Source organism: Cheilinus undulatus, linkage group 16, assembly GCF_018320785.1.
Source record: "Cheilinus undulatus linkage group 16, ASM1832078v1, whole genome shotgun sequence".
NCBI classification, from domain to species: domain Eukaryota; kingdom Metazoa; phylum Chordata; class Actinopteri; order Labriformes; family Labridae; genus Cheilinus; species Cheilinus undulatus.
In genome coordinates, this window is record NC_054880.1 from 22,362,984 (window position 1) to 22,376,664 (window position 13,681).

The following is a 13,681-nucleotide window of genomic DNA, read 5'->3' on the forward strand; positions in this document are numbered from 1 at the left end:
AAAATTCAACTTATTGTACCAAAATGGAAAAACTGAGTAAAAGAATGTAAAGATGCATTTTGGGGCTTCTGTAGTTTAAAAAACTGGCAATTATTCAGAGTATTTAAAAGGTTGTTTGCATGACCAGCAGCGTCTCAAGTATGGCGTGTTTTATGATCCAGTTAATCAGTTTTCCAAGCTTTATCAGCTGAGAAAAGTAGTGGACATGTCAGATTGTTAAATTCAAGAATTTATAAGGAGCAGCACCCCTGCTTTAAGAGTCGGTTAGAAATTTTCTTTAAAACCCGAGGTAGAAGTAACTTAGGTGAACTTTGTTATAGTCCCCAGCCTCACTGCCATCGTTAATCACTCTGCACAGTGGGCGTCCGGCCGTCATCGCTTCGTGTTATTTTCGGATGCTACAAACTCCAGAGATGCTCGAGCGCGGGGAGGACTGCCTGCCTTTGGAGGCGTTGGTTTCTGTTTCTGTCTATCTCGAGCGCTATCTCCGCCCTCAAGGGAGAGACTTCTCCGTTTACCGAGCACCTTTTTTTTCCTTAACGCACTGCCGTTAAAACACAATTAGGTGTGACGGACGGACTGCACGAGCGCAAAGGACACAGCTACAATTTTGGCACCGGATTCCCCCCTCTCGTTGCATCGTTATGAATTCCTGGATTGTGGGGACGTCGTTGTGTCACGCAGGGTGAACTACAGACGCTTTCAATATTAAATCACACGAGCTGAAGCAGAAGGAGCACGTCAAAAATGTGCATAAATCAAATATCGATCAGATGCGGCTTCACATCATCGGGATTCTGCCTGTAAATATCTTTTTGGATGTTATTTTTTGCGCCTTTTTTGTTTTAGTGCGCGTAATGTGCAGTAGGTTTGTGTGGACAGAGTTGGCTTAGCCCTCAGGCTTATCATCTTCATCATTATTAGCATTGGCCGTTATTAATGTGCAGCTCACAGTAGTTGTAAGCTAACAGAATCAGTCAATGCATCGTTTATCTCTGCAGAGTGTTTCTAAATGCTCATACAAGTGAATCCTAATGAACTAATTGGCTCTGTGGATCGTTAAACCAAACGCGCTAACAGGAGTTCATCTGTTTTCCCAGATCATAAAGCGACGCAGGGGCTGTTTGGAGTCACATGCGCCCAGAACAAACAATTAAGATGACAAAACCCGTTCCCACAGGAGATTGCCTTTATTACCGAGGAAACTGCACCGGGATCCAAGATTGTAACAGAGTTGGGAGACAGGGAGTCGAGGAAGAAGAGAAGAGGCAGGAGAAGCAAAGGAGAGCTGCTGAGCTGCACTACACAGCCCAGAGGAAAGCCTTGGCTCCACTGATGGACTGAGCTGAAGGTGACAGGAGCCTAGTATACACCTGACAGAGGCATTTATGGACACACTGCAGCATAGGTGAGACCTGGAAGGAAGCTGCTGCACACTTTGAACACAGCTAATTGGCCCTAATGATTGAAATACATCTAACTGAGGACACCACTGGCGTTTTATCTGGAATCCGTCTCTCAGGTTAGCACAAACTGATCCTACCTTTGCCCCGAAAAGCACCTGGAACCTCAGCTCCTTCCTAAGTGCCAGGGAAGCCCACCAGAGTCCGTCTGTACCCACAGATGTAACTAAGCTGTCAACATTTCGTCTCCAGGAAGTCCTGTGTTTCTGGGTGAGTGTTTCACACATGGGGGTGGGCAAGTAAAGTGACAATGTATGACTGAAATATTGGCCTCATCTCTGTAAGGAAATGTCCCTGGTGTTCAGGCAGCAGAGTCTGAACCATCTGCGGATGCTGAGGTGAAACTCATCACCATCAGGTTCAGGGTCTGTGATGCATTGCAGGCTGGGTGAACCCTGTGATGAGTTCAGTGAAAGAGGGACTTAAAATGTATAACAGGTGCTTAAAGAACAACTTTTTGTGGTTAATTTGAACAAAACCTTGAGGGGACTGTAGCAGAGAAGCTAAATGAGCTGCTGTTCAGATTAGCTCGCTCTCCTGTGACGCTGCCCCCTCAGCTTTCATTGGGCTGATGGAAATGTGATAAGACCATTTATGGAGGTTTGCCTTGTGTGAAGTGATGACAGTTTCCTTGCAGGATGAAAGACCTCAAGTTCAGCAGTCATTTTTATTCTCTTCCATAAAACGGCACACACATTTTGGATTCAAATTTGCATGAAAGTTTAGTGGAAAGCTGCACAAAATAGCAAACTTGTGCACATGCTTTTCAGACGTCACATCAATTCACTTTGTCTCATGTGCTACTACTTGTATTTTATACTCATATATAATAGAAGTTACACTGTATATGAGAGCAGGACACAAAAGGCAGTATTATTTTCCAATCTACATTTTTCATTCCTCATGCTTTTTTTCAAAAGAACTTTACATTATGGCCTTGAAAAGGCCCCTCTCCTCTGATAGGTTAATTTATAGTAAGAGCCAAATGGATTAAGACTCATCTTCTGTGAAGGACTACTCACCATGTTGAGCTGATTTTATTCAGATGTATAGTCTGTTAATTAGCTGTCTCTGGTTGTTGCATGTTAAACACCTGCACGGTCCACAGGGAAGCTCAGAGACCTGGAGTATGCAAATCAGATAAATGTAGTGCTTATTCTTTTATTTGTCTTACATCTGAGCTCAAACAAAATAAACTTAAGAGGTTTCGTTAACAACAATACTTGATAAAAATGTAGCTGCACTGCACATTTGTAACATGGTTGTTGTCACTAAAGGCACCATTTTGACAAAACTTGTCCCTCTTTCACTGGACTTTCCACAGAAGTCAGTGTGCTATTTTACTAATAATGATGTTTGAATGCTCTGTAATGCAGCACACTAACTTAAAGGCACTGGATATTGCACTGTGGAGTCCTGTATTCTCTGGTCTTATCAGTCCTTTTACGCAGTGGAGAGAGAAGATCTCCAGTTAATGAAATGTCTGCGGCTGCACACTTGATAGAATGAGATAAGTCCAGCTCACTCTGACTCATTGGCTCTTGGAGGATTTCCTCACCCCCTCTCTTTATAACAAGCCTATAAGATATCTCATATGTTAGCCTTGGAATTACACTGTTATATTAGCTGAAATAGAAAAGTGAGCGTCATAGACATCTATTAATCTTTTTTGGTTCCTTCTGATTTGAATCTAGACTCCTTGCCGTTCTGCCACAGTTGTCAGCTGGGAGCCTGACAGTCGGTATCGAGCCAATTTGACTCCAACACCAAGTTTGTCCATCATAATTCTGCTGCTCTTCAGCCATCTTCAATGCAACGCATGGTGGGAGCTTTCTCCTGCTGCCAAGGACAGAGAGGCTTTGACAGTCTGTTTGAATTTTCTGAAAAGAAAAAAAAAATGCAGAGTGCTCCTGTCCTGTCCTGCAATCTTCTCAAATTGTTTTCTTTAGCCTCGGGCAATGAATTGTCTTTCCCTTCCCCATTTCTTTTTTCGACAACCCAACAGAGAGAGCATAAGATATTTTACCCCTCTGGTGATTCCTCTCCATCCTGAGCCTGTGTTCACACTTAACCAGCCTAACAACAAACTACCTCCTAATATTCATCTGTTTTCTCCTGCAGAACTGTTAAACAAACCTTTCCTCACATCATCCTTCTATTAATCTGTTTCTATAAAGAAGTAGCCATTATAGCTATAACAGTCTGACTAAAAGCATTTAATATGACAGTAACCATTAGTTATCTTTCCATGTAATCTAAATGTCCTCTCTGAATGACCTATTTATTACTTGTTTGCTGTTTTGTGACTAAACTGACCTTCAATTCCACTCAGAGAAGAAGGAATAGAAAAGATTAATATTAAAAACTGATGTGTCAGTAGGAATGCTAATCAATTAATCATAATAACAGCTTGTGGTTGAGCAGCATCATGACATTTAGCTCACAGGGCTTTAAAAGGCAGCTATGTAAAGTTGAACTTTGCTGCTGATACAAATTAAATAAGTCCAATACAGGCACATTTTTCTTCATGGTGGTATTCTTGTTATAAGAAATTATGAAAATTGACACTTTTTAATCTGTGTTTTTTAATATCACATCCTTTGTGTTACCTTTGCATTCAAGGCTTATTGTTTTAATACCTGATGATAGTTTGCCAAGAATAGATGGTTGTTCAACAACACCTCTTGCTGATTTTTAGGCTAAGCCATAATCCTCAGAGATTCCTCTTACATGGCAAAAAAAAAAAAAAAAATCAAATTGAAGCAAGTGAATTAGTCTGAGTTCTGGTCACAAAATCTAATTTCCGTCTTTAATTTTAAGCTACATTCACCTTATAGACATGGATGAACACTTTATTCAAATTCATACAAAACACAAAAAATAACCCCCAAATTCCACGTACTCCACTGGCATCCATAATGTATTTTCACTTATTACAAGCAGTGATTGCCTTGTTTTTTGGTGTTTGGTGAATGGTAAAATGGATTTGAGCTTGTAAAGCCCCTCTCTAGTCCAACTCTGACACTGAATAGACTTTGGCTAAAGTTAGCATTTAGCTCTGCTAGCCTTCCTTTCCTCTTTGTAAATTAAGATCATGCTTAAGTGGCTACTCATCACTTCGGTTGAGTAGATATGTGTGAGTGTAACCCTTAACAGTCTACATACAACTTTATTCCCATTTTCTAGTACAAAATACCACCATACTGCACTGTTCTTACAACATGTTAAGCTGTTGCTAAGTGTCTCATGTTTACATCCGGTGAAGTGGTGGGAGGCAGCTCTAGCAGGAAGGCAGCAGCCTTTAACTGAAGCTACAGCAGCTACTAGTGGCAAGAGGCTTCATTACAGTTTTGAAAGAGCATTTGACCAGGATGGGCATTTAGTTTAACAGACTCTTGTGCCGGCTAATTTGCTGTCCAACATTTAGCAGTTTAGCCAGCTAACCATGTGCATCCCCATTCACAACCATTCACTCCACATTCACACTTTAATGATGAAGGCTGCCATCTAGAATGACCATCAGGATTTATTCACATTCACACACTACTGATGCAGCATTGAGAGGAAATAGGGATTAAATATCTTGGACACATCCCTTATGACTGCAGGAGATGGTGGTCGAACCCCTGACCTTACAGCTGAGAGACGACCAACTCTATCACTAAGACGCAGTCACCCCTATACCTCGATATAAGATGTTTAAATAGACTTTTCAGGTGAATGTGGCTTAAAATGAGTGAAGTTAAATAGCTTGGGCTAGAAATGAGACGAATACACTTACTCATTATTATTGTCTATTTAATTTGTATTCATATTTACAGAAAGGTTTTATTTGTTTTTTTGGACAAAATATCATGTCATTGTTGTTTGAAGTCTCTAATCTTAGAGACTAAAAGAGAAAACCTTGTGTCTATGCCATATAGCTGCATGGACACATCTTCAAAGTCGTGGCTGCCACATCAGTCTCAGTTTGGGTTGGTTGGTCAAGCGGAGGTTTGCTGTGGCGGACCTGGAGTTTTAACCCCAAGTGAGTCAGTTTGGCCCCACACTGATGGATATCCTCTTTTTCCTCCTGTCCTCTGACCTCCCTGTAGCTGTTTCTCCCGTCTGTCTCGCTCCAACATGATTTTCTCTGTTATATCTATGTTTTTCTATGTTCCCGCCACTGTGGCCAATGGTTAATGGATGGTTTAACATACGTACACTCAAGCCTCAGCTGTGACATCCTGCTCTTTTTCCCCCCTGCCATGGCTTTCCACTCCTTTTTACTGCTATGAAATTGTTACAAAGGTGTTTCGATATGTTGAGGATATTTTACCGCTCAGTCCTCCAGCGGAGCATTTCTCACCCCGTGAGCCCTGCTTTGTCACACTCCCAGAGTTTTATTTTGACATCCTCCTGGTTTGATAGCGTCATTTGCCTTTTACACTAGCTTTGATACACTCTTGAATCTACCTCCTCAATATGCTCTCTTCACTTCCCAGATGAAAGCAGCAATTTCTGCTCCCTCCAGGGACAAGGAGAGAAATTATTTTCTGTGAGTTAGCGCAGCTTGTAAATCTGTTGTTGCATTTAAAACATTACACCCCACAGCTTTAAAAAATAAACATAAAGCAGTTTATTGTGGAAAAATATACATTAATTCAGATGTGTTATGTACAGGGAAATGTTTTAAAGAAAAAAGTGTCATGAGCTTCAGATTAGTGCTTGTTATTGATTTCTGAAATATTCAGCTCTTTAATTACGGTCTGCTCATTTTCAAGGACAGCTCACAATAATGCTTCTGAACACATTAGTAAAAATGAAGGCAGTTTGACGGAGAGCATTGCACAAGCTACTATCATGTTCCTATGGTAACTAGGCCACACTCCTCTTGGCTTGCGCACACACATGCAGGCAGGCAGAAGGACCGGCAGGAGAGAGAATGCTGGGAATTCTGGAAGCCACGCGTGACGGAGAGATTGCACTTTGGTTGTTCGATTGGTTGTTACATTCTTGTGTTCACTTTTCATTTCATATTTTTTTTCACTAAATGGTGCTTTAGCCTGGAGAAATCTTGGTTAAACTGTAGCCACTTTTTTGTTTATGTTCCTCCAAAAATATCTGCCCGTTCTCAAGCAGAGATCAGGTTCTTTCCCGTGGCTTCCTGGCGCCCACACTGCCCCTGCTTCCTCAACCCCTCCACCCACCTCTGCTTTCAAATCCTGCCGCTTGAACTCTTCTGTGCATTTAATATTTACTTGATTACATGTTTAAACACTGTCAGGAATGTTACTTGTCCCTTTTAGCTCAGCTTTTCAGGCTTTTACCTTTTTTTAGTGCTTTTGAAGGAGCAAGTTTATCCTCTTAAAGTTTCATTTAAAAGAAAGCCTGAATAAATCTTGAAGGATGCAGACTTAAACAGCCTAAAGCCCAGTTCAGACCAAAGACTGGCATCTAAATGGGCTGAAACTTGCAACTACTTGCAACGGAATGCCCTGCAACATTCTTAAACCCTTTCTGTTCACACCACTGCACCTGTGGGAGATGATGATGTCTATAGCAACACTTTTCTCAGTCACTCGATATAAAGTGATTGATTTCTTAAGTAACTGTGTAATATAGCTGTCTCTGCTGTCTTGTATTTGCCTGTTTTATTTGAAATAAGTATCAAATGTCAGTTGGCACAACCCCAAATGAATAAAGCCTTTGACCCTCTACAGTACTGCACATTCACCGTTTTATTCTGTGTTTTATTGCGATGATAAGTCATTATATCAGGCTGTATGAATCCTGTATGTGGGTGATTCATCACTAAATACCCTTTGTCATCACATCACATCATTTAAAGGCACATGAGAACACAAATGCTTTGTAGCTCAGTCTCGTTATGCCTAAGATATCTGATGAAAGCAATAATTTGGCTCCTACTGCCTTAAATTTCTAATCTTTGCTCTTATAGCGCTGCACCTCCTGCCTACGTGCGGCTGATGGGGGACAGGGGTGCTTATCGGGCTGAAGTTTCTGTGTGAAAACTTTATTTTAAAAAAAGATGAAATCATTTCCAAATTTCATAGCATAATTTTATCTCTTGAAATAATCTACTTTGAACAGAAATTTATAGGCTTTTGTAGCCTATCAAAATAAGATTTCTGTTTCCACATGCATCCGCTTGCAACGTCCAAAAAAAATCAGCTGTTTATGATTAGACTAACTAAATTTCAGGAAATTCCCATTGACTGGTTTGATTCACTGCTGCAGCTGTCCCCCGTCATGTTCTAAACAGTCTCGTTGCATCACAAAAAACTTTGGTCTGAACTGGGCTCAACACAGCGCACCATTTCTCCTCCTGTTGCCTTGATCCTGTTTTCCTCTCTGTGACTTGCATTTATGCAGGCAAAAAACAAGGAAAGAGAAAGAGGCATCAGATGTGCTGGACAGGAATATTTCTTTTATTTTCTTTAACCTTCCTCACTCAACAGAGCTTGTTAGCTTGTCTTACACAGTGGAGATAGCATACTTGTGTTTAAAATGTTATGCTCTAACTTTGTGAACACAGAAGAAATGCTATGCCACTCAGAGCTGTTAAAGACTAGTCTAAAATAAGGCACCAGCACCTTTTCTCCACATTTGAATTAAAAACTCTAAATTTCACCTTTTTACAAAGAGAGACTGAAATGTACAGGAAATAGAATGAACAGATGTGTTGTGTGGACAGCTAGCATGAAATTCTGCAAATGCAATGCAATACCAGATGCTCTCATACTGTTTGGACACAGTGTCGAGAAGTGTGTAGTGTATTACAGTACATGTACATGCAGTAAAAAGCATGGCTTAGTATCAGCCCAAATAGTGCAACTTCTTTTTTTTTTTTTTTTTTTTAACAGATGCCTAACTGACATTAGGCGATTATATTCAATTTTTGACAGATATTTGACGAATATTGTCCCATTCTTAACCCATAGGGTTTAATATGAGGTCAGGACTCTGTGCAGGACAGTCAAGTTCATCCACACCAAACTCTCTCATCCATGTCTTTATGGACCTTGCTTTGTGCACTGGTGCAGTCATGTTGGAACAGGAAGGGGCCATCCCCAAATGCACTGTTTTTGAGCTAATCTCACTGAACTCCTGAGCGCGACCCATTCTTTCACAAATGTTTGTAGAAACAGTCTGCATGCTTAGGTGCTTGATTTTACACACCTGTGGCCATGGAAGTGATTGGAACACCTGATTTCAATTATTTGGATGGGTGAGTGAATACTTTTGCAATATAGTGTATCTGGCATATACTTAAGTTATCTAGTGTGCTAGCATGCTAACATAACAGCATCAGCCACATCACTGACAAGTAGTCTTTGAGGGCGCGATGTGTCCATTGTTCCCATTGACTAACAAGAATTGGACAAAGCCTGTGTGACGTCAGCCACTTGATGACAATAGGCAGACTCAGACAGCTTTTGAAGCCAATCTGCAGCAACTTCCATACTGAAATCACTGTCTCAACCAAACTTTGGATCAACCTAACAGCCCGCCCACTGACCTCGACTTCCTGTCAGCTAGTTAGCTGGCATCTGGTTGACAGATAGGTAGCTTCTGCATGTCAAGCTATCTGTCAAATGAGACGCGCCAATCAGTGCGCAGTGAGGTTTTTCCTCAATATAATCAAAATGATTGTGGTGCAAAAAAATGCACTCCCTGTACAGTGTGAGGACATGAAGGCATTAGCTAATGAGACACGTTTTTGTTTCTAAACCAGGCTGTAAACCAGTTTATTTCTAGTGTAAAAAACGGCTTTTAAAACGTGTTGTGTACGTGACTTCCTGTATTCCTGCAGCCAGCCTCAAGTAGACACTCGCTGTATTGCTATGTTTCGGACTTCCGCATTGGCTTAATTTTTCAGGACCGAAGGCTGCTTGATTTTTCCACGCTCAATTCTTGGACATTTTTGAGTACCTTGGAAGTATACTGCATTTGAGTTGTCAGCTTTTTCTGTTTGGGCCCACTTTGTGCACTTATGCACTAGAAATATTTAGTATTTTGTACATAAATGTGCAATTTGTGACACAGTGACTGTCTTTTTAGCCTCGACCCAGCTAACAGCTCTATTGTAGTTACATTGAAAATATAAGCTAAACACAGATTTGAGAGCAGATTAGCTGCTTCTGGGTATAGCTAATGTTAGCATTCACCATTTCCAAGCTAACGTGAAAATTCAGAGCTAATTTACACAGGTTAGAGATTAAAACCTTCTTTTACAAAGTGAGCTATACTTTAATTTGTTAATAGCTTTAAGCTAAAGGTGATTTTAGCAGTAAGTGGTGAAATAGCCTGCTAATGGTTGCTGTTGATTGTGCCTTAATAAATGGGACATAATGTTGTTTTAACATGAAATATGTCTGGGTTCCCTGGCTATTTTACTGCTTGTTGCCTTTTGGCCTCTAACAGCTCCATTAGCACAAAGTGGCTGAATGCTAACAATAGCTCTTGTTTGAATATAGCTGACATGTCATCAGATATGTTGTTTTAACTTTTAATCCCTCCATATTTTTACTGTTATGGTCTGTCAGATATAGAAACAGTAGTGTTTCATTCTCTTTTAGGTCTTAATCAGTTTTGTGATTTATAGCCTGAAGCAGAACACTTTGACATTTAATAATTTGATGTTTGGACCCACTGTAAGACATGATGTAATACCATCAAGCAGCTAAATGTGTGAGTTGTGTACATTTCTTTGTGTACTTAGCATCTCCAATCCCATTCTGTGTTCAGTAAACCCCTGCTCACACTTAGACCATGTCAAACCCCCTGAGGCGACGCTGCCAGCCTGTCAAGGAGCAGCAAGGCTGATGCATTGAGGTTTTGCTTCTGTCAGTCATGCCAGCTGATTGTTTGGAAAGCTCATAGATAATGAACAGCCTTAACTTTCTGAACATATTTGACCTTTCTGTGGTTTTTAACAGCTGTGATGCTGTGATGAATTTAAGATGGCAGTTGAACCATCTTTGACCCGATGTGCTTTGGCAGTTGGCATTTGTTTTCTTTCACTAGCTCTTCTTGAGTTAAGTGATGGCTTGATGAGTCAATTTGCACAAATTAAAAACAAAATAGATTTTCTTGCTTTCCTCTTGTGCTGTTTGTCAAAGGTTTTGTAGATTAAATTCAAGAAATTTCTCAACAAGTTCAAATCAAAAGAGCAATAATCACAGTAAAAATCAATGATCTTTTATACCCACATTTTGAGTTAAGGACGACAGAAGTATTTAATTATTATGTAAACAAATTGCCTTTGCAAAAAAACATAAAAGACTGGCACTCAAATAAATTCATGGTTCAGGAAAAGAAATTGAAATATGAATAATATAAAAGAATAGATTTACTAAATCTTAAAGCACCTCTAAAATTTATTTTTTTTACACATTTGTACTGAAAGTTAGGAAATATGGGATGATATTAAACAACCGGGGTACTAATGTATTTATTATGTGGTATTGCTTCCAGATGATTGAGTGTGGGCTGTGAAATAATAACTTCTAAAATGTTGTATACATAAGCAGTTAAAGTGAGAATCATTTAGTAAATTGATATTTTTGATTTGAAAATTCAACAAAAAACTTACTACATTTTTCAGGAGCAAAAATTTAATTGATTAATAAGGTCTTTAGATATTAATGGCAATTAAGGTTCTAAATTGCATTCAGTTTATCAAAATTGCATTGATTGCTGCTGTTTTGTCTTAATAGGTGTCCTGTTTTTAACCTGCTATAGTAGAACCACAGCTGGATGCTACCTACTCGCCGTGGCATCTTTACCCTCCCACAGCAATGTTAAATAAGGGTGCTACTGCGCCTTTGAGCATCTCATTTCACTTAAAAAATGTACAGAGCCTTAGTGGACAAGTTATAGGTACTCTGCACCTTGAATATCCAACATATGACCCTTTTACCTTTCCCTTTGGCTGCCTTCATTCATTTAATGTCTGTTAAAGTACCTTTTTTCTAGCATTGTTCCGATTCTTATCAGAAATACATCATACTGCTGAAAATGTGGACTGGTTTTGATGTGTACATGTGCTTATGCGCTGATCTGGTAGTTTGTTAAACACCCTTCCAGGCTGGTGTTGTTGTATACAACAAGAAGTAACACAGGTTATTAAAAGTTATGTAACTATTGAACCATGAATCACTTTTTTTCCTCTTGAAGCTAGCTATTACAATGATGCTATCCATGCCCTCATAGCCCTTACGGTAGCATTTCTAGCAAGCTGGCCCTTGGGACCTTTTGGGGACTTAAAAGATTAAATCCACACCACTAGAACTGATATTGAATGTCTTTTTATCCTTTTTTTTTTTTTTTTTTTTTTTTATGATTGATTGCAGCTAGCTAGAAGGCTTTTAGAGGGGCCGTCAACCAGGGGCAGGTTGCTGCGCATCATGTCATGCTGTGACAGCTCATGCTTTAACATGTAGATCATTATGGATATGGCCTGAATAGCGCATAATGGAGAGAAAGATAGATAAAGAGCCTGTGATGTGGCCCTCTGTGTCACTGTCTTTCCAATATTTAGATGTAAAACTCACAATAAATAGCAGGAAAAACATCTTTCAGTATCACAGAAAGGCTGTATATATAGGATTCTATTTGCTGAGCCATGTTCTGAGGTCACTGTAGGGCTAAAAGGATGTGCCAGTCTCGGATCGGTACTTGATATCAGAGGATACCCAGCAATCTTGTGTTGGAATCAGTACTGGGAAGTAAACAATGGTATAGGAACACTTTCTTCCATGTTTAAACTAATCATGTATCTCTTAAACTACCAGAAGTTCCTCATTTTTCTTTCATAATAAAAGCACGTTTCTGTCCAAACAGTAATTACAGTGTCTTTAACTTAATAAAGTACAAAGAACAGTTTGTTGAGAAACTCTTGTAGCATAATTGTTAACCTCGAGTCCATTTCTCACACATAAATTTATTCCACAATAAATTGGGACTCCTGCAAAGTGCAAATGCTGAAGGCATTAACTGTGGATCACTGAATGTCAATGAGTCATTTTGTACATGCACTCCTGCATATTTCATTATGTATTTCAGCGTAAAATAATGTCATTCACAAAGTAAGAACTCTGAAGCGGTCTCCTACTGCTTAGTCCAAGTTGAGGTATAGCAGCCTTAAAGTCAAGTTCATAAAGTACTCCTGATCCCCAAATTGTGCTTTTTTGAGAAACAAAATATAAGTTTTTAAATGCAATTAGATTAAGGCAGGGTAATTAATCGCAAATTAGATTAAATTGCAATTTGGCATGCATCAACTTTCAAATTGCAGACAGTGCATTTCTTTAACCTGAAAAGTGTCACAATACCAGTTTGATACAATATTTTTTTCTTTTTTATGCTTTACACATTATTCAAACATTCAAGAGTCTTTTTTTTACGGAAATCCTACATTTCTTGCTCATGTATTTATTTTTCTTCATCAAAATGAGAATAATATGAGAAATTATCAACCCCTTAAGTATAGCAATTTATATCAAATTGGCTATACGAGCTAAAATCGCTGTAAGATATCTTTTTCTAAATCATAGATCTATATCTTAAGTTTAACTTACCTAATATTATACTTGTTATAATATAGAATGATTTCTTGCTTATGTTTGTTAAACAGCACATAAAAGGACGAACCTAAATAATCACATACTAAATCGCAGTTGCAATATTGCGGGAAGAAATTGCGATTAGATTGTTATAACAAATCGTTCAGCCCTAAATTAGATAACATGATTACTCATTTCTATAAATTAAAATTCACCTAATTAATATGTTTTAAGAAATGTATAGTTTGACTATCATAATAATACATTTTTTACTTTGGATGTAAGGATATATTCAACACAAACTTAAAACTTAAACATAAACTTACAAAATCAGAGCACGAGACATTTTTTGACCCAGCATTCTCCTTACAGCTATAATTTTCAAAAAATCAGATCCCATCGATTTTTATCTCCACCAAGGAGGTTATGTGATCAGATGGATTTGTTTGTTTGTTTGTTTGTTTGTTTGTTAGCAATGTAACTCAAAAAGTCATGGATGGATTTTCATTAAATTTTCAGGAAATGTCAGAAATGGCATGAGGAAGAACTGATTGGATTTTGGGAGTGATCCGGATCACCGTCTGGATCCAGGAATTTTTTAAAGGATTCTGTACTATTGGGAGATACGGCTAATGGCAGAGGTCTGTG

General features: G+C 39.0%; 1 protein-coding gene across 6 annotated transcripts in view; it reads left to right on the forward strand.

Annotated features, from left to right (window-relative positions):
• The first annotated feature begins 483 nt into the window (after positions 1 to 483).
• Positions 484 to 13,681, forward strand: part of LOC121524027 (ras/Rap GTPase-activating protein SynGAP-like) — a 76,030-nt gene continuing 62,832 nt past the window's right edge. For 3 of the 6 annotated variants that reach the window (XM_041809193.1, XM_041809196.1, XM_041809194.1), the window contains exon 1: positions 5,087 to 5,490. In XM_041809193.1, coding sequence (XP_041665127.1) covers positions 5,226 to 5,490 — 265 coding nt within the window. In that variant the 5' untranslated portion in view covers positions 5,087 to 5,225. Of the gene's footprint in view, positions 1,674 to 5,086; positions 5,491 to 13,681 lie in introns of those variants that run through there. The other 3 variants (XM_041809198.1, XM_041809197.1, XM_041809199.1) reach the window with 3 other exon arrangements.